The sequence below is a fragment of the Leptodactylus fuscus genome, chromosome 2 (assembly GCF_031893055.1).
Source record: "Leptodactylus fuscus isolate aLepFus1 chromosome 2, aLepFus1.hap2, whole genome shotgun sequence".
Lineage (NCBI taxonomy): Eukaryota > Metazoa > Chordata > Amphibia > Anura > Leptodactylidae > Leptodactylus > Leptodactylus fuscus.
The window spans coordinates 2,608,075-2,632,898 of NC_134266.1; the positions used below are offsets into that span (position 1 = coordinate 2,608,075).

The window sequence follows — 24,824 nt, forward strand, 5'->3', positions numbered from 1 at the left end:
TCCTATGTACAAGAATATAACTACTATAATACTGCTCCTATGTACAAGAATATGACTACTATAATACTGCTCCTATGTACAAGAATATAACTACTATAATACTACCTCCTATGTACAAGAATATAACTGCTATAATACTGCTCCTATGTACAAGAATATAACTACTATAATACTACCTCCTATGTACAAGAATATAACTACTATAATACTGCTCCTATGTACAAGAATATAACTACTATAATACTGCTCCTATGTACAAGAATATGACTACTATAATACTGCTCCTATGTACAAGAATATAACTACTATAATACTGCTCCTATGTACAAGAATATAACTACTATAATACTACTCCTATGTACAAGAATATAACTACTATAATACTACCTCCTATGTACAAGAATATAACTGCTATAATACTGCTCCTATGTACAAGAATATAACTACTATAATACTACCTCCTATGTACAAGAATATAACTACTATAATACTGCCTCCTATGTACAAGAATATAACTACTATAATACTATTCCTATGTACAAGAATATAACTACTATAATACTACCTCCTATGTACAAGAATATAACTACTATAATACTGCTCCTATGTACAAGAATATAACTACTATAATACTACTCCTATATACAAGAATATAACTACTATAATACTGCTCCTATGTACAAGAATATAACTACTATAATACTGCTCATATGTACAAGAATATAACTACTATAATACTACTCCTATGTACAAGAATATAACTACTATAATACTACTCCTATGTACAAGACTATAACTACTATAATACTATTCCTATGTACAAGAATATAACTACTATAATACTACACCTATGTACAAGAATATAACTACTATAATACTGCTCATATGTACAAGAATATAACTACTATAATACTACTCCTATGTACAAGAATATAACTACTATAATACTGCCGCTATGTAGAAGAATATAACTACTATAATACTACCCCCTATGTACAAGAATATAACTACTATAATACTACTCCTATGTACAAGAATATAACTACTATAATACTGCTCCTATGTACAAGAATATAACTACTATAATACTGCCGCTATGTAGAAGAATATAACTACTATAATACTGCTCCTATGTACAAGAATATAACTACTATAATACTACTCCTATGTAGAAGAATATAACTACTATAATACTGCTCCTATGTAGAAGAATATAACTACTATAATACTGCTCCTATGTACAAGAATATAACTACTATAATACTACCTCCTATGTACAAGAATATAACTACTATAATACTGCCGCTATGTAGAAGAATATAACCACTGTAATTATTTTTCCCCATTAGTGTAGGCACCTGCTGTACATCCTCTGTGCTGCTTGTCTGTGCATGAATGTTCTTTGATGCTTCCTCTATACTGGATTCTCTCCATATGTTCCACGTTACATTATTCTGGTGGGATTGATGCTGCGGTGATACATTCTGATCTGAGCGCGCTCATTGATCTCCGTTCTATAGAGTCGACATAGTATGAAATAATAATTATATGTTCATGTCTATCTCACAATATAATATAACCGCACACAAGACATTACTCTGTACCGCAACATAAAATCATCACAAAATTTTGATTTATGACACAAAATATTAGACCTGGCCACAAAATAAATTTTCTTCGGAATATTCTTATTTCTGTCACACAATAACATTCTGTGTCGCCATCTCTATAAACAATATTCCAATTAATTTAGTCATTTAGATAAAATTTTGCACCAGAAAATACAATTCTGCTTCACACAATCTCTTAATTTGTCACAATAAAATTCTGGGTCATATTTAAAATTGTCACAAAAATTCTAATAAGTCACAATAGAAATTCTGTTTCTCAAAAATCGTCTTTGAATAATTCCGGTAAAATTTTGTCGCTAAAATTGGAATTTTCTGTCTGATACTAGTTTTTTTGCTACAGATCATCTCCTTTCTCTCCGGACTCTTTGCCGCACAATGAAATCCTTTTACCAGTCTCGTTTACGTTACGAGGTTTCAGTCCGCGTTTCGTTACTTTGATATTTGCCACAATTTACCGAATTCTTCTCCAAGTTTTTCAGAATAATTTTTTTATCCCAAATTTTCATTTTGATAATATTTTTCCGTCAATGGCAGACAATCCTATTCTGTGCTCGCAATGTGGAGTGACGGTAATGGAGCATTCCCACGGCAGCTGCGGTCAGCGTTACCCCCCTCGGCCTGTTTTTCCACGGTTTCAGAGGAGAACGTTCCTTTCTTCTCCGCCATCTGGTTTCTATTGTATTATTGACAGAACAGGAGAGAGTTCTGCTGACTCCATGAACAGTTTCATCTATGTTTGTGACTCGAATTGACCTTTTCAGGAAAGATTCCTGCTTTCAATTACAACAAGTCGCGGCGCAACCGAAAAAAAAAAATATTCGCGATCACCTGGCGGTGAGGGAATGGCCGGCCCTAATATTCTCTCTAGAATTTGGGGGGAGTTTTCTAGGATTACAGGAAAGGTTTGGATTTTCCTGTAGAAACAGCGCCACTTTTGTCTAGAGGCGGAGTCTGGTATTGCAGCAATGTACAATACTGGATGCGGCCCATAGACGAGAAATAAAATTAACCCTTTACATCTAATTTATGCAGATTACAAATTATTTAGATATGATAAACGTAAAAAAAAATACCCCAAAAATATTTTGGATATTTGTTTCCTTAAAGGGGTTGTCCATATTTTGTATTTTAAATGACCGTACATACTTGGACAGTGCGAGGCCGATACTTGTCGCCCGCAGGGATCAGCTGTTCAGGGTTACGTCTGTTTGTGGAACTAGAGCAGGAATTGGGAAGATTCGGCTCTCCGGCTGCTGTGAAACTACAACTCCCAGCATGCTCCATTCACTTCCATGGGAGGTCCAAGAACAGCAGAGAGAGTATGCATGCTGGGAGTTGTAGTCTTGCAACAGCTGGAGAGCCGTACGTTCCCTATCCATGTACTAGAGAGTGCACAGAGCAGGGAGGCTGAGGTCTGACTACTGTGCTGTGACGGGTGTCACATGACCATGGCCCATAAATCACATGACCCTGGTCAAAATTGTATCCACTGGGTGTGACAGCAAGCAGAGATCTAGAAAGCAGAGAAAGTCTATTGGAAACATTGTATAACTTTTTATTATACGAACAATAACATTTGTCTCTCAATATTGGTCTGAACCTCGACAACCCCATTAAGTTGCAATACCAGACATAGCCTGTGGACAAGGGTGGCGCTGCTCTTGGAAAAAAAATGGTTACTTAGACTTGGAGAACCTTGCAGAATAAGTGTGTGCAAATAAGGTGAACCGCACCGCCGGAGCGAGCTGAGTCTCCCCAGGGGGCTGTGAGTAATCGGGCAGGGTTCACATGTGACTTCATGTGTCTCAGTTTTGCAATCAGAGCTGTTGGCCGTCGCGTTGTTGTGCTGTGAGGCCGGTGAGCGCGCGCTCATTAATCTTATGCTTACTACACTTTCCTACATTAAGAGTTCGCTCAGCCTTATCGTCGTCCTTACTTGTTAGTTTAATCTAATTGTCACTCGCGAGGCAGCGCCAAACATTATGTAATCGCTCTCGGCGAACGCGAATTGTATCCAGAACCAACACAGGGTGCGCAAGTATCACCGCTGAGCCCGGAACTGAGATTAGATAACAGATTACTGGGACATCAGACTGAGTTATGTCATAGCTGCTGATGTCATCAGTCTGCATGGAATGGATAGGCTGCGCTCTCAGTGATGTCATCAATCTGCATGGAATGGATAGGCTGCACTCTCAGTGATGTCATCAGTCTGCATGGAATGGATAGGCTGCGCTCTCAGTGATGTCATCAATCTGCATGGAATGGATAGGCTGCGCTCTCAGTGATGTCATCAGTCTGCATGGAATGGATAGGCTGCGCTCTCAGTGATGTCATCAGTCTGCATGGAATGGATAGGCTGTGTGCTCAGTGATGTCATCAGCCTGCATGGAATGGATAGGCTGCACTCTCAGTGATGTCATCAGTCTGCATGGAATGGATAGGCTGCGCTCTCAGTGATGTCATCAGTCTGCATGGAATGGATAGGCTGTGTGCTCAGTGATGTCACCAGAGTCTACTGAATGGATAGGCTATGCGCTCAGTGATGTCACCATAGACTACTGATTGGATAGGTTGCAGTGATGTTGCCAGTCTTTACGAACTGCTCAGGTTGAATTCTTAGTGATGGTCACTGGTCAGTCACTGGTCTCTAGTGAATGGATACGCTAGATTCTCCATGAGGTCTATGCTTTTGTAATGAATTGATAGACTACATTTTCTGTGATGTCACTCTCAAGCTGTCCTGTTGCTGAACTTGTTCCTCGCGCCGTGCCTGTGCTTAATCCTCCTGAGCTCCGCTTGAGGAGAACTCTGTGACTTCTGGCTCCTTCATAGCTCTCGTTGTTTTAGAATTTTGCGACAAATTAGATTTTCTTTTTCCCGCCATGTTTAATATTAGCAAACCGCCAATGTGGATTAAAGGTGTTTTCCCATGTCAGTGTCATAGCACTGTAGCAGATCAGATAATATGCAGATGCTTGTACACAATGGACTCAGTGTTATCTGTGTGTTTACATAGAGAGATAACAGACCTGTCTTTATCAGCAAACTGCAATTAGCTGAGATTGTTCTGCAGGAGCAGTGTAATTTAGTATGTGAACATAAATCCAGAACAGTAGTGAAGCCATGTCATTTACCGGGATACAAAGTAGCCGATGTGTTACTCCAGGTTACAGAGTATCTATGGGACAAATGTCATCCAAATCTGTTTAGCCGTTTTTGCGTGATTGAGGAACAAACATCCAAACTTTCACATAGTAGGATAGGATTCTCTGTGATGTCACTGCTCTCCAGAGAATATATATATATATACTACATTCATGGTGATGTCACTGCTCTCCAGTGAATATATATATATATACTACATTCATGGTGATGTCACTGCTTTCCAGTGAATATATATATATATATACTACATTCATGGTGATGTCACTGCTTTCCAGTGAATATATATATATATACTACATTCATGGTGATGTCACTGCTCTCCAGTGAATATATATATATATACTACATTCATGGTGATGTCACTGCTCTCCAGTGAATATATATACTACATTCATGGTGATGTCACTGCTCTCCAGTGAATATATATATATATATATATACTACATTCATGGTGATGTCACTGCTCTCTAGGGAATGACTAGGCTGCTTTGCCATCAGTCCACTTCTTTTCCTGTCGCTCTTATAATCTGGTTCACAAATAGTCTCTTCTCTGCAGCAGACAGTATATAGTATTTGCGTTGCTGCAGCGTTCCGTTCCGTGCTTGGCCTTAGGCACCTGACATGACAGTGAGATATCTGTGCAGCAGCTGTTTACAGTCTTTATGAAACCGTCAGCTCCAGATGTGCCCCTGATCACAAGCACGGCGGACGGGCACAGCTGGCATCTCTGTGGGGGGCACCGAGTAGTCGGGCTCAGCTGATATCTGCAGCCGAGACTGTTTTTGCCTCCAGAAAGGAAAAATCTAACACAGTGATGGAAGCAGCTGGGTGTGATGGGGATGGAGAAGACGCATGACTAAGCTGGAGAAGATGGCTTGGCCTAGTTACCGTAATGTTAGTTACTGCACCCTCCTATGGAGATGTTTGGCTTCATCCGACATCCCAGTCCGTGGTTGTTAATAGGATTGCCCACTATGGACAAATATTTACATATTCAGATTAGGACATCGGAGAGAAGGCGACCATTCCACCTCTGGAACCCTACTCAGACATATAAGACATCCATGTCCAGTCTGTATGGCCACCATTCCACCTCCTGACCCCCAGTCAGACAAGTATGAAGTCCATGTCCAGTGTGTTTAGCCACCACTCGACCTCTCCTTAGTAGGATGGGATCATCAAATTCGCATTAGGATGTCTCTGGGTTTTCCAAACTGGTTGAGTCCCTATTATGTGACCCTGTATGGAGGTAACAAGAAAAGGATCTTCTTTTCTGGACATTCCTTTGTTATCTGGAGCAGAGAAGTGGTACAATGAGATGACCTAACTCTGAAGGACCAGCGTCATCTACACGTTCTACTTGTAGCCCTTCAAGTACCTTCAGTTCTTCTTTACCTAATAAAAGTGGAATTGTCGAGAGCTTTCATTATTCCAATAGTTGACTCTCCAGCAATGACGACATGTTCTTGGAGTCACATACTATATCTTGCTTAACCATCTGATGGACCTGTTTGGGCTTGGCATTGGCCAGGTAGATGGTTGGAGATGTTCAAGGTTACTAGTCTCCGTCTACTACACCTTCAGTTCTTCTTCACCTTCTAGATATGGAGTTGTAGAGCGGTGTCTTGTTTAATAATTTGATGGGTCAATTTGGACTTGGCCTTAGCCAGATACATGGTTGGGAGATGTTCTTCATGATTGAGTCCTTAGTTCCTGTGAAGAGAAACCTACCTTTTAGTATGTATAGACATTGTAGAAAGTTGCCTTCAGCTTTGTAGCTACAGTACAGTAAGATCTTCATTTTTAAGCATGACTACAGGATTTGGAAGAACTTGAGAAGATCCATTTGACCTCAACATCATTTGGAACAATTGTAATACTGTGAGTGTTTGACCTAAATAACGAGGAACGGACATAAAGTCCAATGACTTTGTTCCAACGTCTAGTTGAAAGCCCTCCAAAAATCTTTTTCCATACAGCTATATATATAATCGGCTCAGCTCCTCCTGCTCTATAACATGCTGCCCACAGTCCTGACTGTATTTTCAATGTGGTGGTTCCCTTTAAGCAGTCTGGAAACTGAGTAGTAAAGGAGGGGGGAATGATTACAGAGGGAGGGTGGAGGAGTATTCCCAGGAATGTGGTAGCGCAGCCGTTCAGGTGTTTTAGACAAGTGGTAATGAAACCTGATAACATAAGTATCTGCTGACATGTGGAGTAAATAAAGTGTCATCTGTGAAGAATGGACCCCGAGTGTGGTGCACACACTGCAACCACTGACTGATCTGTCTGGATGGTGTCCAACCATATCAGGTCTTATAAAGCAGCATGTTTTATCACAATATTCTTTTATCTGTTGCATGGACTCAATATGCAACCCTGAAAATGTTCAAAGTTTACATTTTTAAGGATTTAAAGGGATTGGTCACAAGTTCTGAAAAGCCCCATGACATACATCATGTGACAGACACTGTTCCCCTGAGCATTTTGGTGTTTGGCTGGTCCAAATCTGTTCAGTCATTCCAAAGATATAAGTCCTGTTGTGATAATGCCAATCAGTGACTACCTGCTAAGTGGGTGGTAACCTTGTGGTTTCACTGGGGGCGGGGCCTCTGTGTGTTGTATACTCTAATTTGCATCAACACTAAAAGGGCTTATATCTTTGGAATGGCTGAACTGATTTCAATAAACAAAATATCAAAATGCTCAGAATGACAGCGCTGATCAGATGAGATATGGTAGCCGTGCATCAGGTCTTCTTTAAAGGGATTGTCCATATTTATATCAGAAGAAAATTCAGCAATATTCTAACATATTTTGAGTTTCAGTCCTCATCAATTTCAATACCACTGATTGCTTTTTACCAGAGGCTGCGCAGGCTGTGGGGTGAACGGGCTGCACCCTAGACTGATGTGATGTAGCAGAGATGAATATATCGTTACATTAAGTTCAACCAAATGGCGCACTCAGCTCTGCTGCATCTGTATGTCCTTCTATAGAGGTTGTGTTTAATTCTGATGATTCAATGCCATTTTTGGGTCTGGTGACCCTCTTATCTCTAAGTGACGTCTCCCATCTCTTTTTCTTCCTTAGTTCCCCTTGTGTTGAAGAGCTGCGCAGAGTTCATTGAGACGCACGGGGTTGTGGATGGTATTTACCGCCTATCAGGAGTTACATCTAATATACAGAAACTAAGGTAACTGCAGCAGTTTTATTCTTTACTGACATCCATTCCTTTTGCTGACATGACTGGGGAAAATGAACAGGACATGTTGTATATATGGAGGCGCTGTTGTATTGAAGTCTATGGAATAACTGGTCTTGTGCAGAGTGGTGAGAGGCGGTACTGCAATGGAAGAAATTCATTAAAATATCGAAAAAGAGCTAAAATATATCACGTACAAATATATTGGCAATGACTACATCCTGAAACTCCATAATAGTACACTAGTAATGAGGACCCTGGCATGGGCTCTGAGATGTCTAATATCTACCATGGGGTGTATACGCACCCTAAATCTGTCACTATCTGGAACCTGTCAGCAAGTTGACTGCTTTTTTCTAATTTTAGTTAAAAAGCTGGCTTAATAATACTTGAACTGTGGTGACCTGTCCTTAGGATAACGCCCTACTATCGATTCGGTAGGGGTCCTGAGTGTCAGAGGCCTCTGATCTGATATTGATGTCCTATCCTAAAGCAGGATGAATAGATCGCAGCATCCAGGTGAGGGCCGAGGCCTCTCTGCTGAATGCCAAGCACAGTGCCGTACATTGTACAGTGGCTTTACTTGGTATTGCAGCTCAGCCCCATTGACTTGAATGGGACTGAGCTGCAAACAGACCATGTGATGAATGAGCATGATTAAACAGCTGACCCCCACCGATCAGATATCAATGACCCATCCTAACAATAGGTCATCAATATTCATCTTCTAGAATACCCCTTTAATAAAGGTCTGTCTTATAAAGGGCAAAGGACATTATAGAGGAAATGAGAAATAATGGATCTGACAGCAGCTGCTTGCTGATGGTTTCCAGGCAGCTAGAGCTGAGTTTTTTTCTGTATAACATATAGAGCAGACGTTCTATTACAGACATATGATGACTATGGAGCCGCCGCTCATCACTTCCATCATTTACTTAGTAATTAGTCTCTATTATAATTAGAGTCTGTAATAACATGTAGGTCATAGCGTAAGCCAGCGCCGCGATAATATGGGTCAGTATAGTCCGACGATTAATTGCACGGTGCAGACTCTAATAATTGGGCCTGATCACAGCGGGACATCTGGTGACCCCCTCCCCCAGCCCTTTAATATGATTGCTATTATGTGTCATATAATTACCAGTTATTAATAACCACTAATTATCCCGGGTGAAAAATCCTGGAAAAATACATAAAAATGAGAGATTTCTCCAGGGTTATAGTAGGGTTATAGTGGTGTTATGTGATCACGTGGACGCAGGATACAGAGGTCCAAGACTACGACTCCCATCATGTTACTGAGTATTTCAGTGCCTGTGCGTATCTAAGCAAATGGAGCGCGAAATGGATTGCTGAGCTGTGTATCTAATCCTATCCTGTGTGATACTGTATACTGAGCCGTATATCTAATCCTATCCTGTTTGATACTGTATACTGAGCTGTATCTAATCCTATCCTGTGTAATACTGTATACTGAGCTGTATCTAATCCTATCCTGTGTGATACTGTATACTGAGCTGTATATCTAATCCTATCCTGTGTGATACTGTATACTGAGCTGTGTATCTAATCCTATCCTGTGTGATACTGTATACTGAGCCGTGTATCTAATCCTATCCTGTGTGATACTGTATACTGAGCTGTGTATCTAATCCTATCCTGTGTGATACTGTATACTGAGCTGTGTATCTAATCCTATCCTGTGTGATACTGTATACTGAGCCGTGTATCTAATCCTATCCTGTGTGATACTGTATACTGAGCTGTATCTAATCCTATCCTGTGTGATACTGTATACTGAGCTGTGTATCTAATCCTATCCTGTGTGATACTGTATACTGAGCTGTGTATCTAATCCTATCCTGTGTGATACTGTATACTGAGCTGTATCTAATCCTATCCTGTGTGATACTGTATACTGAGCTGTGTATCTAATCCTATCCTGTGTGATACTGTATACTGAGCTGTGTATCTAATCCTATCCTGTGTGATACTGTATACTGAGCTGTGTATCTAATCCTATTCTGTGTGATACTGTATACTGAGCTGTATCTAATCCTATCCTGTGTGATACTGTATACTGAGCTGTGTATCTAAGCCTATCCTGTGTGATACTGCTGAGCTGTGTATCTAATCCTATCCTGTGGGATACTGTATACTGAGCTGTGTATCTAATCCTATCCTGTGTGATACTGTATACTGAGCGGTGTATCTAATCCTATCCTGTGTGATGCTGTATACTGAGCGGTGTATCTAATCCTATCCTGTGTGATACTGTATACTGAGCTGTATCTAATCCTATCCTGTGTGATACCGTATACTGAGCTGTGTATCTAATCCTATCCTGTGTGATACTGTATACTGAGCTGTGTATCTAATCCTATCCTGTGTGATACTGCTGAGCTGTGTATCTAATCCTATCCTGTGTGATACTGTATACTGAGCTGTGTATCTAATCCTATCCTGTGTGATACTGTATACTGAGCTGTGTATCTAATCCTATCCTCTGTGATACTGTATACTGAGCTGTGTATCTAATCCTATCCTGAGTGATACTGTATACTGAGCTGTGTATCTAATCCTATCCTGTGTGATACTGTATACTGAGCTGTGTATCTAATCCTATCCTGTGTGATACTATATACTGAGCTGTGTATCTAATCCTATCCTGTGTGATACTATATACTGAGCTGTGTATCTAATCCTATCCTCTGTGATACAGTCTGCTGAGCTGTGTATAGTGTCCAAGCCTGTCATATACTCTATGCTCATGTATCTAAGCCTATGATGTGTTATACAATCTGCTGTGCTTGCGTATCTAAGTCTGTCATATGTGATACCACCTGCTGAGCCATGTATCTAAGCCTACTGTTTGCTATGTTTGTGCATACAGGTCTTTTAGGTGTGACACTGTGGAGCCATGTATCTAAGGCTCAGTTCACACCTGCGCCCGGCCTCCGCTGGGGGTTCTGTTCCCCACTAAGCTTTAAAAATGCAGAGAGAAAGGTCCTGCAAGCAGCGCTTCTCCCTCCTAATGTTTTGCCTTTTTTGGGCGGAAACCTGGCAGACCCCATTATAGTCTTTTTTTAAAGTGGATTAGGTTTCCATTTGGGGGTCCCCAAGCAGATCCCCCGAACGGAACCCAAACACAGGTGTGAGCCTGTCATGTAAGATACTGCCTGCTGCATCATGTATCTAAGCTTGTTGTGTGCTATGTTTGTGTATCTAAGTCTATCTGCTGTGATACTGTCTGCTGAGATCACTCACTTTCAGACTAATAGAAGGAGACAAATATTATTGTTTGTATAATCAAAAGTTATACAATGTTTCCATTTACTTTTCGGTATCAATTCCTTATCATTACTTCTAATGGATACAATTCATTCCCTGGTCATGTGATATAAGGTCCATGGTCATGTGATGGTCACACAGCTGCACAACTTGTTAGTCACTAGCCAGTAATCAGACATATGTCATGTAACGAGTCCTGCAGCTGTGTGACCATCACATGACCATGGACCTTATATCACATGACCAGGGAATGAATTGTATCCATTAGAAGTAATGATAGTGAATTGACACTGAACGTAAATGGAAACATTGTATAACTTTGAATTACATAAACAGTAACAATTGTTTCTCAATATCTTTTAAGCCTATTGTGTGTTCTGTGCTTATATATCTAAGTCTATCATTTGTAGTACAGTCTTCCATGTATCTAAGCCTATTATGTGTAGCAGTGTCTGCTGAGCCATGTATCTAAGCCCAACATGTGTGCTGTGATTGTGTATCTAAATCTTACATTTGCGGTACTGTCTGTGCTCTGTATCTATGCCCATCATATGTGATACTTTCTGCGGAGTGATGTATCTAAGCCTGTCGTGTTCTATGAATGATTTGCTGAGCTGCGCCTTAGATACAGTGTGATACAGCCAGCACTCCACCCCGGCCTCTCTGTTATGTCTGTGTCTGTGTTTTTGCAGGCAGGAGTTTGGCTCGGATCAATGTCCGGACCTGAGCAGAGAAGTTTACCTGCAGGACATCCACTGTGTGGGCTCGCTGTGCAAGCTGTACTTCCGAGAGCTGCCCAACCCGCTGCTCACCTACCAGCTCTACACCAAGTTCACAGTAAGTCTCTGTCTGCAGACATTTGTTTTAAGAAGGATTCCGCTCATGTCTGTGTGTCTGGCCCAGACCTGGCTGTGAAATGGGATCTCACACCGGACGGGACCCCCCCGGGGGTCTGAGCGGCCTCTCAGTATGGGTGAGGGGGCTCAGGGCTGGTGTTACTATATATTGTCAGAGTGCAGCAGTATAATATCTATATACACTCATATATACAGGCCATGTCTGGTCCAGACCAGGAGACGAAATGGGAACTCACACCGTCCAGGGCTCCCCACGGTCTCATTAGTATGGGCGTTGGGACTCAGTGCTGGCATTACTATATACTGTCAGAACACACTATATATACACTCACATGCTCATAACTTAACCCTTTCTGGATCTGGCATATCTAGCACCAGTATCTTTTATATCTGTGAATCAGCACTTTAGCGTCCTCTTGTGGTGAGGCAGTAAAGATCGTATAACCTCGGACATCAGGTCGCGCAGCCGCTCTATCTAGTCACCAGTGAGGATACTCCGCCATAGACTCCAGTGCCCAAGTATCAGATATTTCCACTATTCTGGAATGACAATTTTATTATCTGGATCTCTAGTGCTATATTATACTTCCCTGAAATTTCATCCAGTGGGGGGCGCTGCAGCACATAGTTGCAAACTGCAGGAGACGAAGGGTTAATGCGATTGGTGGAGGGTTTGGTAGGTTAGGGGAGGTTATTACAGGGAGTGTCCTCTCTGCTTGGCGCCATATCAGGTTTATATTAGGGAGTGAGCGCCGCTATCATTAGGTCATGCTGGTTCCTGGCCCTTGGCGGAACACGTCCATCTGGTGAATATCTATGCCCGTATACCCTAGGAGTAGCCGGGGGCGCACAGAGGCCCCCACTGTGGCTCTAGAGGTCGGGTCCTCCAGTAGGTCATGTTCTCAGCAGAGCCTGGAGTTGGGTCCTCCAGCCCAGACCACCTCTCACCCTATGGCACTGACCCCGCCTCCAGTCTATATATATAATGTATATACAATGAGGGCGCGGTGGTTTTTTACATCTTCACAGCTGTTACACAATCCATATTTATAGCTCTGGTATTCGGAGCCACATTTCAGGCTGAGACCCCTCACCGCCCCCCGCCCCTTCTCTTTTGTGTAAAGATTCCTATTAAATACCATAGACTTTCCATCCACCAAAACCTCCATAACTCCGCAGCTCAGTCCTATATATATACACAGTATATATAGACTGTGGAGCTAAAGTACTACAACTCCCAGCAAACTCTCCCAATCACAAATCTATAGAATGTGACCCACAAAGTTTAGAGGCAATTTCCATCTTAACCCCTTCCTGACTGGGCCATTCCCCCTGGGTTATGATGGGACACGTGATTGTCTGAATGCCCGACCCGTTATATTACCTTTCCCCTGCTCTGATATAGCTCTGTGGTTTAATGTCTTTATAATGGAGATACATAAGGAGGAAATATTCCCGCTCCTTCTCCTCCGCTCATGGATCTCCCATCCTGCAGGTAACATCCATCAGTGACAGATCCTCCAGTCCGCACAGCGCGGTCGTATCTGTGACACAACAGGGCAGATCTATTCCCACCAGTGTTTACTCTCCACATTCAGAACATTCCTGGTTTCTCCCTTTTCCATCTTGCCCTGAAGCCTTTGCCAGCTTGGCGCGCCATAGTATATATCTGTCTGTGGTTACACGTCCAAGACACACTTATAAATAATCCGCATATTACTGACTAATGACCCCACAACCCTCAATATAGTGGGAACCTAAGCAACCTGTACACACACTGCAGTTACAACTACATACAGTACATACATATATATATATATATATATATATACTATACTACAGTACGTATACTATATATATCACATACACACTGCATACTTGTATGATATACAATTAATGCATACACCGTCCATTACAAGAATATAACTACTATAATACTACTCCTATGTACAAGAATATAACTACTATAATACTACTCCTATGTGCAAGAATATAACTACTATAATACTGCTCCTATGTACAAGAATATAACTACTATAATACTACTCCTATGTACAAGAATATAACTACTATAATACTGCTCCTATGTACAAGAATATAACTACTATAATACTACTCCTGTGTACAAGAATATAACTACTATAATACTACCTCCTATGTGCAAGAATATAACTACTATAATACTACCTCCTATGTACAAGAATATAACTACTATAATACTACTCCTATGTACAAGAATATAACTACTATAATACTACTCCTATATACAAGAATATAACTACTATAATACTATCCTATGTACAAGAATATAACTACTATAATACTACTCCTATGTACAAGAATATAACTACTATAATACTGCTCCTATGTACAAGAATATAACTACTATAATACTACCTCCTATGTACAAGAATATAACTACTATAATACTACTCCTATGTACAAGAATATAACTACTATAATACTGCTCCTATGTACAAGAATATAACTACTATAATACTACTCTTATGTACAAGAATATAACTACTATAATACTACCTCCTATGTACAAGAATATAACTACTATAATACTACTCCTATGTACAAGAATATAACTACTATAATACTGCTCCTATGTACAAGAATATAACTACTATAATACTACTCCTATGTACAAGAATATAACTACTATAATACTACTCCTATGTACAAGAATATAACTACTATAATACTACCTCCTATGTACAAGAATATAACTACTATAATACTACCTCCTATGTACAAGAATATAACTACTATAATATTACCTAGTATGTACAAGAATATAACTACTATAATATTACCTAGTATGTACAAGAATATAACTACTATAATACTACTCCTATGTACAAGAATATAACTACTATAATACTGCTCCTATGTACAAGAATATAACTACTATAATACTACCACATATGTACAAGAATATAACTACTATAATACTACTCCTATGTACAAGAATATAACTACTATAATACTACTCCTATGTACAAGAATATAACTACTATAATACTACTCCTATGTACAAGAATATAACTACTATAATACTGCTCCTATGTACAAGAATATAACTACTATAATACTACTCCTATGTACAAGAATATAACTACTATAATACTACTCCTATGTACAAGAATATAACTACTATAATACTGCCCCCTATGTACAAGAATATAACTACTATAATACTGCCCCCTATGTACAAGAATATAACTACTATAATACTGCCCCCTATGTACAAGAATATAACTACTATAATACTACCTCCTATGTATAAGAATATAACTACTATAATACTGCTCCTATGTACAAGAATATAACTACTATAATACTGCTCCTATGTACAAGAATATAACTACTATAATACTGCTCCTGTATATAGGAATATAACTACTATAATACTGTCCTGTATCTATAGACTATGAGATATACTGTCCTCTTGGTGTCTTTCTGTTCTCGTGATATGATCTTATTCTTGGTGTATTATTATAGTTTATTATCGCACATTATATATGAGGGCAGGGATAGATCTGGAGATTACTATGCGGTATATTTCCTGCAGTGAGATAATATTTCTCTCCTCTTCGGTCTCAGGGTTTACCTAGTCTGATTTATGGTCCCTGCCATGAGCTGTGTGTATATCTTCAGATTACAGGGTCTGCTCCACCTCACAAATGACAGTTCTCGGCTTTCCTTGCTATATCTGGCTGCTGTTATTACAGTGCGGTATAATGTCATCTGCTGCCCCCTGGAGTTTCTCCTCTGTCACGTTATTGACCATTGTTCATATTCTGCATTGTTTATGGCTGTCCTGAATTTTTTCCAGTTATAGTTTGATTGCCACAAAGGATCTTATCTAATCTGCCCCATAGCAGGTCCAGTCACGGCTCCCCCATAACAGTGCTGGTCATAATGTGCCCTAAGCAGTATCGGCCATACTTAGTACCGCCCCATCTCATATAAGCGTATGCTAATGACAGTAACAAAGAACCGCAGCCAATCTGTCCCCATAGTGGTGCTAGTCACAGTGCCCTTATAACAGCAGTAGTCACAGTGCCCCTATAGAAGGTCTTTCACAGTTACCTCATAGCAGTATTAGGCACAGTGCCCCCATAGCAGTATTAGGCACAGTGCCCCCCTAGCAGTATTAGGCACAGTGCCCCATCATCAGTATTAGGTTCAGTTCCCCCATAGCAGTATTAGGCACAGTGCCCCATCATCAGTATTAGGCACAGTGCCCCATCATCAGTATTAGGCACAGTTCCCCCATAGCAAGTCCTGTCACAGTGCGCCCCCCCCCCCATAGCAGTATTAGGCTCAGTTCCCCCATAGCAGTATTAGGCACAGTTCCCCCATAGCAAGTCCTGTCCCAGTGCCCCCCCCCCCCATAGCAGTATTAGGCTCAGTGCCCCCATAGCATTATTAGGCACAGTTCCCCCATAGCAAGTCCTGTCCCAGTGCCCCCCCCCCCATAGCAGTATTAGGCTCAGTGCCCCCATAGCATTATTAGGCACAGTTCCCCCATAGCAAGTCCTGTCCCAGTGCCCCCCCCCCCATAGCAGTATTAGGCTCAGTGCCCCCATAGCATTATTAGGCACAGTTCCCCCATAGCAAGTCCTGTCCCAGTGCCCCCCCCCCATAGCAGTATTAGGCTCAGTGCCCCCATAGCAGGTCCAGTCTCCGAGCCATCCTCACACCATCAGTTCCTGTTTATCCTTCCTCCTCCCCCTCCCCCTCGCTGATACATCGAATCCTTTCTATGGTATTTTTATTTCTATGTTCCTCTTCAGTCAATCTTCCCATTCACACTTGTGAGGTCGCAGGTGAGCAGATAACTCGAGTCCCTCCATAAGCGTTGGCCATGAACCCCCTGAGTGTGAACACTTGGCAGCGCTGTACACGATTAGCACATTATTCTGTGTCACGCTAAACCTTCACTTCGGCCTCTCGAGACGTTTTGTTTCTGCAGAAAACACGAGACTCTTACGAAGAGCTAAGAAAACAATCGTCCTGACAGCGGGAAAATAAACAGACGGTAAATGCATCTGGCCTTGTACCCGACTGCGGAGAGCGCCAGCAAACACGAGCGACACCAAACCAAGAGCGAAAGAGAACACGTTAGCCAATCCGAAGATACAATGTAGCATAGAAACACGTTAAAGGAAATTTCCATAAAGTGTGGTTAGTGGGGTCCAGTCTCTGGGGATCAACTAGTAAGTCCCCACAGCATTGTAAGCGAGTCTGCTCTCTCTCCCCTCTCACAGCATGCAGTCTTACATACACAACCTGCAGCTGCATCCCCCTCCTCCTACCTATCTACATTCTGATTTTTGCTTTAGGTGCAATGGGAGATATATCCATGAGAGCTGTGAAGGTCCAGTGATCAGACCTTCACGGATCAGGCTTGGAAGGTGTGTTCATATGCATGTAGGTGTGCATGGCACCTTTTAAAGGGGTCAGGGGATTTGAGAGTTTTGGTGTGGGCTTGCCTTTGCGTTGATATCTGCAATGACTGTGATCAGCAATAATGGAGCAGAAGAGTTAATGAGTGGTGGAGCAGATAAGGAGACTCCTTCAACTTATATAGGCCATTGTGCAGGTCGCTTCAGAATGCTCAATGTCCTGCTTAGAATTCCTACAATTGTCTTCGTCCACCTTGTTGCTGATCTTCTTCTTCCTACGTCAACTCTTCTTGGCTTATGTTTTTCCTACTGAGCCGGGTCTTCTTATTGTCTGGCCAGTATAAGAGAAATATCCATTTGTTTTTATGTGGTCGAGTCAAGACCTTGGACCATCTTATGACTGTTTTTGAGGACACATCACGACATCTTTCATCCGCGTTCCAAGTCCTCATCTACAATGTATTCATCGAGTGCTGGATCTTTGTTGTCACTTATTGACTCCATCTTCTCTGATGTCTTCATGGACTCTTAGGTTATCTGTCTTCCCTCACCATCGCTTTTATCTTCTCCCTCCCATTCTACTTTATTCTTGAAGGTCATTAGGTCTTCTCCATTCTTCAGGAGCCTGGTGTCACCAGAATATTGAAGATCTCCATTCCTTCCACTTGTGTGTACAGTATATACCAGGGACAGTTGGATCCCTATGGTGGTCGGGGTGGACTAGTCCATTCCGAGAACCAGTTTGAGGCGTACCAAGTGGTGACAAAACCAAAAACTTTGTGGCAGTGGAAAATGATTGGACATTACTGGGATAGACATGGTCCTCCTTTAGCAATCTCCATCCCAGCCATCTTTCCAGGTTTGGTGGTTGGTGGAGCGTCTAACCCATAAGAAGGCAATGCTCAGGTTCCACCGCTGTTCAATATCATTAAAGTTTTGCAATTTTTTCCCCCCTTCCTTTTATAGTAACTCGGCTCTTTCTAGAACGAAGATAACCACAGGGGTGTAAGGAGGGATCGTGGTGTCTTAGAGACGTCTGCGGGTGCCACATTGTGGCTGGATCATGGTCATGTGCAAGAAGTCTTATATCGAGTCCTCTGCTCACTGATAGAGATAATTTTTTTAATAATTTATTTTTATTTCCCATAGAACTTGCAATTTTCACTCTGACCACTAAGCCTAATAATTGTCTAACACTTTCCAATTCTGTAAGGGTTGTATTTAAATAAATATAGGATTCATTCCCTTTAATTTTTTTATTTTATTAATAATTTTTTAGTATCCTGGTATTATTTATACAGTGTGATATTGGCGATTTGCATATGCGATGCCGCTCCTCTAATCTGTGAGATGTGGAGAGCAGGAATAAGACGCCTGAGAGATCCTCGGGAAGGCGCGGACTCGCCAACTTGCTTACTAAGGAAAACTTAAAGGTCAAATACTTCAGACTTCACAAAATCCAGCAGATAAAAGCAGATAAAAGCCGGAGTGAATTGATGGCAGAGTCTCCTCCTGACCTGACAGAACCTTCGCTTTTATGTTACTAAATTAAAAATTTATTTCTCCTAAAAAAAAAAAATCAGTGAACCGAAGCACAAACTGCGGCTACAGGACGGCGCGGCGGGATCAGCATAAACCTCTGATACACAAAGCAGAGTAATGGGTCAGGCCTTAATGGACGGGCCAAGGAGATGAAAGAGTCAGTGAGTTATAGAGTCGGGGGCCTAACTAAAGGCTCACGGGCCCTGATTCAGTAGCTCAGTTCGGGGCCCCCGGCACAACTTCTTCTTGTATCATCATTGATGTCCCGTCTCTACATTTTGGCAACATTTCCCTTTCCTTCTCTATCTGGCTCAGACCACCATGACGACTACGTCACAACATATCCGTGCACAGAAGCTTCCCATCATTACCATCCCCCGTCAGTGCCCCCCACATAGTCATTGTGCCCCATTGTCTCCTGCTTTTGTGCCATTAAAGGAATGGTCTTTCTGACAGTGGAAGGCTGTGGATCATAAATCCTCTCACCCCAGTGCACCAGAGAGCAGAGGAAATACATTTATGATATACAGACTGTCGGCCATCCAAGGGAATCGGAAAGGAGAGCAAAGTAGTTTAACCAGCTCTAGTGTAGTGAAGGCAACCCTTGCCCCCCCTGGACTCTGGACCCAGTTGCAGCTGCCCCGTGACCCCCTATAGTTAGTCCAATCTCTGGGCCACTGTGTAAACAATGGGAGGAATAATCTAACATAGCAGGCAAACAAAGCAGCATTGCAAAATCAGTGTATTTAGGACAACTCTTGAATTTGCATAAGCTAGCACAGGGGTAGGGAACGTACGGCTCTCCAGCTGCTGCAAAACTACAACTCCCAGCATGCATACTGGCTCTGCTGTTCTTGGAACTCCCATGGAAGTGAATTGAGCATGCTGGGAGTTGTAGTTTCACTGCAGCTGGAGAGCCAAAGGTTCCCTATCCCTGAGCTAGCAGTATAGATAGGAACATTGAGAATACCCCTTTAAGTGAAAGCCCCCCGGCTGCTGGAGGTCCTTAGTGTGTATCAATTCCCTCTAGTGGAAGGTAAAATGTACCCTATGGACAATTCTTTGTTGCTAAATACTCATACAGTGAGTTCATACAAGGGCATTGACCACCGCCGGATACACCTATAATGTAGGACCCACTGGGCATGGGTGGTCCAAAGTGATCTGGCTAGGTAGGGGTTAACTTTGTTGCCCAAAAGCCCACACATACCTCGAGGCAGCTTTGGCCACCTTGATATTGCCTGGTACCAGGGACCAATGTCATAACTGAGCAGCCCCTTTACTTGTTGCTGTTGGTAAATGTGTCCTGTCCACCTCTCAGAAGCCTACAGAAGGTCCCTAATTCATCGGGTTCAGGTTTCTATGTCTTGTGGGTTCCCATTATTGGACATCTCTATGATGTGGGTGTAGGGGTGGCCGCCTCTTACTCATTTGTGAGGACACTCTTCCAAAGTTTTCCTTTAGGCTCCATGTCTTATAGGTCTTGGAGATTGAACTTTGTGGTCATGCTCTCCTTGGAGACCTTCAGATGGTCCCAAGAGCATGGGGTTCAGGTTTCCCGGACTTGGATACCCTCTTTTGTCACTTCCCATAATTCCACATCTCTATGATAGAGGTCTATTGGTGGATGTCTTTCTAAGGTGAATATCCATGACTAGGACACCCCTCTACATTTTGTTTTTGACCCATGACTTATAAGTCCAGGATGTAGAGTTCGTGTGATAACACTATGTGTGGTGCACCGAGTGTACTGAAAGTGGTTACGTTGTAGTCACCCACCGGAATTCCGTTCGCTGGGGTAAACTCCTCTTGTGTTGGTCAGTGCCAGTTACCTCCACTAACCACTGGAACGCGTTAGCGTGGAACATAATAACAATGGCGACCACAGCGTCAACTCATCCATGACTGTAAACGTTGCGCCAAACAGTACCGCGCTAAATCCGACTTGTAGAAAAACACGCTTTATTGGAAACACAACAATAACGTAACACACAACTGTGGACAGAGCGTTTCGGGGAATTGTAATTACGACTTGTGAAAGGGGTGCAATTCCCCGAAACGCTCTGTCCACTGTTGTGTGTTACGTTATTGTTGTGTTTCCAATAAAGCGTGTTTTTCTACAAGTCGGATGTAGCACAGTACTGTTTGGCGCGACATTTCCAGGCACGGATCGGTTGTCGCTGTGGTCGCCATTGTTATTGTTGAGTTCATGTACTCATGGCCGCCATGACTTCTATCGTCATTGATAGGATGATGTTATGAGTTAAGCTCCTTTGGACTCTTCCTTGGAACTTTTCGATGGCCTTGAAACCGAAGATTACGCTTACAAGAAACGTTGCGTTGCCTGGAGATTTGCAGCAGAATACCTCGCCACACAATGTCAACGCGGAGGATTTCTGAATAATAGCGAGTCACTAAAAGCCTCAATAGAAAGGTCTCTGCATTCCTGACGCGTTTCAGGTCTGGAGAGAATAGTTGGAGTCAATGTCACCTATGAGTAAGGATCCTTGAGGTCTGGTATGCGGCGCTTCATCTACCAAGAGGGTCAATGATTTCCCAGCTTGTGATAGGGAAGGCTTGAGCCTTGTTTTGTTTTTGTAACACTTTTTGCTTTATTTCCTTCTCTTATGTTCTCTGTTCCTTGTAATTTTCTGACGCCGGAGGAGATGTCATGAATACTTATGGATGAATGACTAAAGCTGCAGCACGCTTATTAGGAATAGCCGGAGACGAGGGTGGAGATAGTGGAGGGCGCCCCGACACTAATGAGACATACCTGCTATAAACAACAGAAGCCCCAGAACAAAACCTGTAACGGGGCCCCCGTCTAATGTACCATGTATATGCTGCAGCCCAGTGGAGGAGGGCAGGAGGGTGGGGGTACTACGTGGTCATGGTTGGGTTCATGGGGGTTGTAGCCGGATCATTAAACCACCAATACTCCACATGGGCACTGGAGAGCGGACACCTACGGAGTGGTGGTTGGTGGTAACAGTAGTAAGTCTCCATGATGGCCTGGGTGCCCGTGATGTGGGTGCAGGATTAAGGACTCAGGATTAGGGTTGAGCCGATCTTGAAATTTCAGGATCATTTTTAAGATCCGATTTTCGATAATTTTCCAGCCGATCACGATCGTTAAATTTGCTCAATCGCCGATCGGGATCTGATCTTTCCCAATCCTGATCACTCAACCCTAGTCATGATCTATACATGAATAGGGTTGAGCCGATCTTGAGATAACCTCCGACCTCGATCCCGCCAGAAAAGATCAGGATCCAGGGGCCACACGGTGGCTCAGTGGTCAGCACTGCAGCCTTGCAGCGCTGGAGTCCTGGTGTTCAAATCCCGCCAAAGGCATAAAACCATCTGCAAGGAGTTTGTATGTTCTCCCGGTGTTTGCATGGATTTCCATCCCATATTCCAAAACAGACATAATGATAGGGAAAAATGTACATTGTGAGCTCTATGTGGGGTGCACAATCTACATTTAAAAAAAAAAAAAAAAAATCAGGATCCGAATTCCAATCATGATTGTGAAATTTACTCAATCGCCATTCGGAATCTGATCTTTTCCGATCCCGATCGCTCAACCCTACTCAGGATACAATGAGGCAATGAAGCAAATAATTCACAATTTTAGTGAAGGCAGGTGAAGAATCTTCCAAAGAATGGAGGCACAGTCTTGTGTATCAGAGCTAGAGCTGAGGCTTAGAGATGTTCTCCTTGGGGGGTCAGTCAGTCTCCTCAAAAATTGGGCTCTTTAGCTCTTCCACAAAAACACATTGACCTCCAGTTGCCCCAGCAGAGGGGTTCAGGTACCTAAAGATTGTTATCCCCGATCTGAGCTCCTAAGTCCGAGTCTCTGTTGCACACACGACCTCCAAAAAGTAAGCAACTCATCCCTGTCTTTACTGAACGATCTGAGGGTTGTACCATCTGCCCTATGTCATCCTAATTGGTATAGTCCAGTCCAAACACAACATAAAACGGTAACTCAATGGCCAGGCCTGTAGTAATGAACCCTGGCGGACACTATATATAGTGTATGTATATATATATATATATATATATATATATATATATATATATATATATGCCCAGAACTACAGGTGCCCTGCCATACTGTGCACTTCTTCTAATACCCCCGGCATACAGCGAGCAGAGCGTACTGCAATATGGGCCTCTGTATACAGAATAGACTCAGACCACCATATTATGGATCGGTACAATGCAAGGGCATGGAATGGAACTTTGTTAAAAATGTAGTATCCTTGGGTCTCGTGTAATATAGTTACCCCGCCCCTCCCCCACATAGGGGCTTGAACCTATAGCACATACTGCAGCCGTATAAATGCTTTAACATTGATGTTCTCTGTTATATATAAGACTCTTGAGATGCCGCAGGCGTCACTTGTGTAAGTCGGGAATCTCAGCAATGTCTATTATTACTGCAGAGAATCCTCTATGGCCGAGGCGCTGACATTCCCCCCGGTGACAGTGCGGTGTAAAGGATATCATTAAAGGCCTGGTCTCATCGCAGGCACCTATATGCCACGTATAGATGCTATAGGTGCTATGCCTGCAGCCTGGTATATATGTCCTCTGCATTGCCCAATTGTTCTAGATGGAATGGCTACAACAATTATATCTGTACCCCCCTCCCCCCCATTACCTGCCCACAACATATTTACAAAAGAAAATACAGAAAAACTTTATTATAAAAGTAGAAAAATTAGTTACAAAATGCATTAAAATTTTTGATGAATAATGTAATATGATCCTAGTATTTGTACTACCCTCTATGACCACTAGATGGCAAGGTCATGATTTCCCTTCCTCCATAATTTGAATGTGTACTTTGTAGACTATACTAAGTCAGTATTACACATACCAATACTATGCTATGTACGTTAATATATATATATATATATATATATATATATATATATATATATATATATATAATATGTCCTGATCTCGCCCCTTACTGTAATTCTTTATAGATATTCCAGAATGGACTCTACAACAAAACAATTGTATAATAGATATGATAGATAAAAGTAATCAAAGTAGTTGTTGATCTTTTTTAAATTACAAAAATTGTATAATAAATGGTAAAAATAAGTAATCATTGGAGTAACTGCACTTCTGACCACTAGATGGCAGAGTAATGAATTTCCTTTTAATTAGAATAGTGATATATAGGAGTAGTATTATAGTAGTTATATTCTTATACATAGGAGTAGTATTATAGTAGTTATATTCTTGTACATAGGAGTAGTATTATAGTAGTTATATTCTTATACATAGGAGTAGTATTATAGTAGTTATATTCTTGTACATAGGAGCAGTATTATAGTAGTTATATTCTTGTACATAGGAGGTAGTATTATAGTAGTTATATTCTTGTACATAGGAGCAGTATTATAGTAGTTATATTCTTGTACATAGGAGTAGTATTATAGTAGTTATATTCTTGTACATAGGAGTTAGTATTATAGTAGTTATATTCTTGTACATAGGAGGTAGTATTATAGTAGTTATATTCTTGTACATAGGAGCAGTATTATAGTAGTTATATTCTTGTATATAGGAGTAGTATTATAGTAGTTATATTCTTGTACATAGGAGTAGTATTATAGTAGTTATATTCTTGTACATAGGTGGTAGTATTATAGTAGTTATATTCTTGTACATAGGAGGTAGTATT

The 24,824-nt window shown here is 41.6% G+C and overlaps 1 protein-coding gene across 1 annotated transcript in view; it reads left to right on the forward strand.

Annotated features, from left to right (window-relative positions):
- ARHGAP31 (Rho GTPase activating protein 31) overlaps window positions 1-24,824 on the forward strand; it is a 157,666-nt gene that overhangs the window by 59,695 nt on the left and 73,147 nt on the right. The window contains exons 2-3 of the mRNA XM_075263293.1: window positions 7,893-7,995; window positions 11,988-12,132. Coding sequence (XP_075119394.1) covers window positions 7,893-7,995; window positions 11,988-12,132 — 248 coding nt within the window. The remainder of the gene's footprint in view (window positions 1-7,892; window positions 7,996-11,987; window positions 12,133-24,824) is intronic.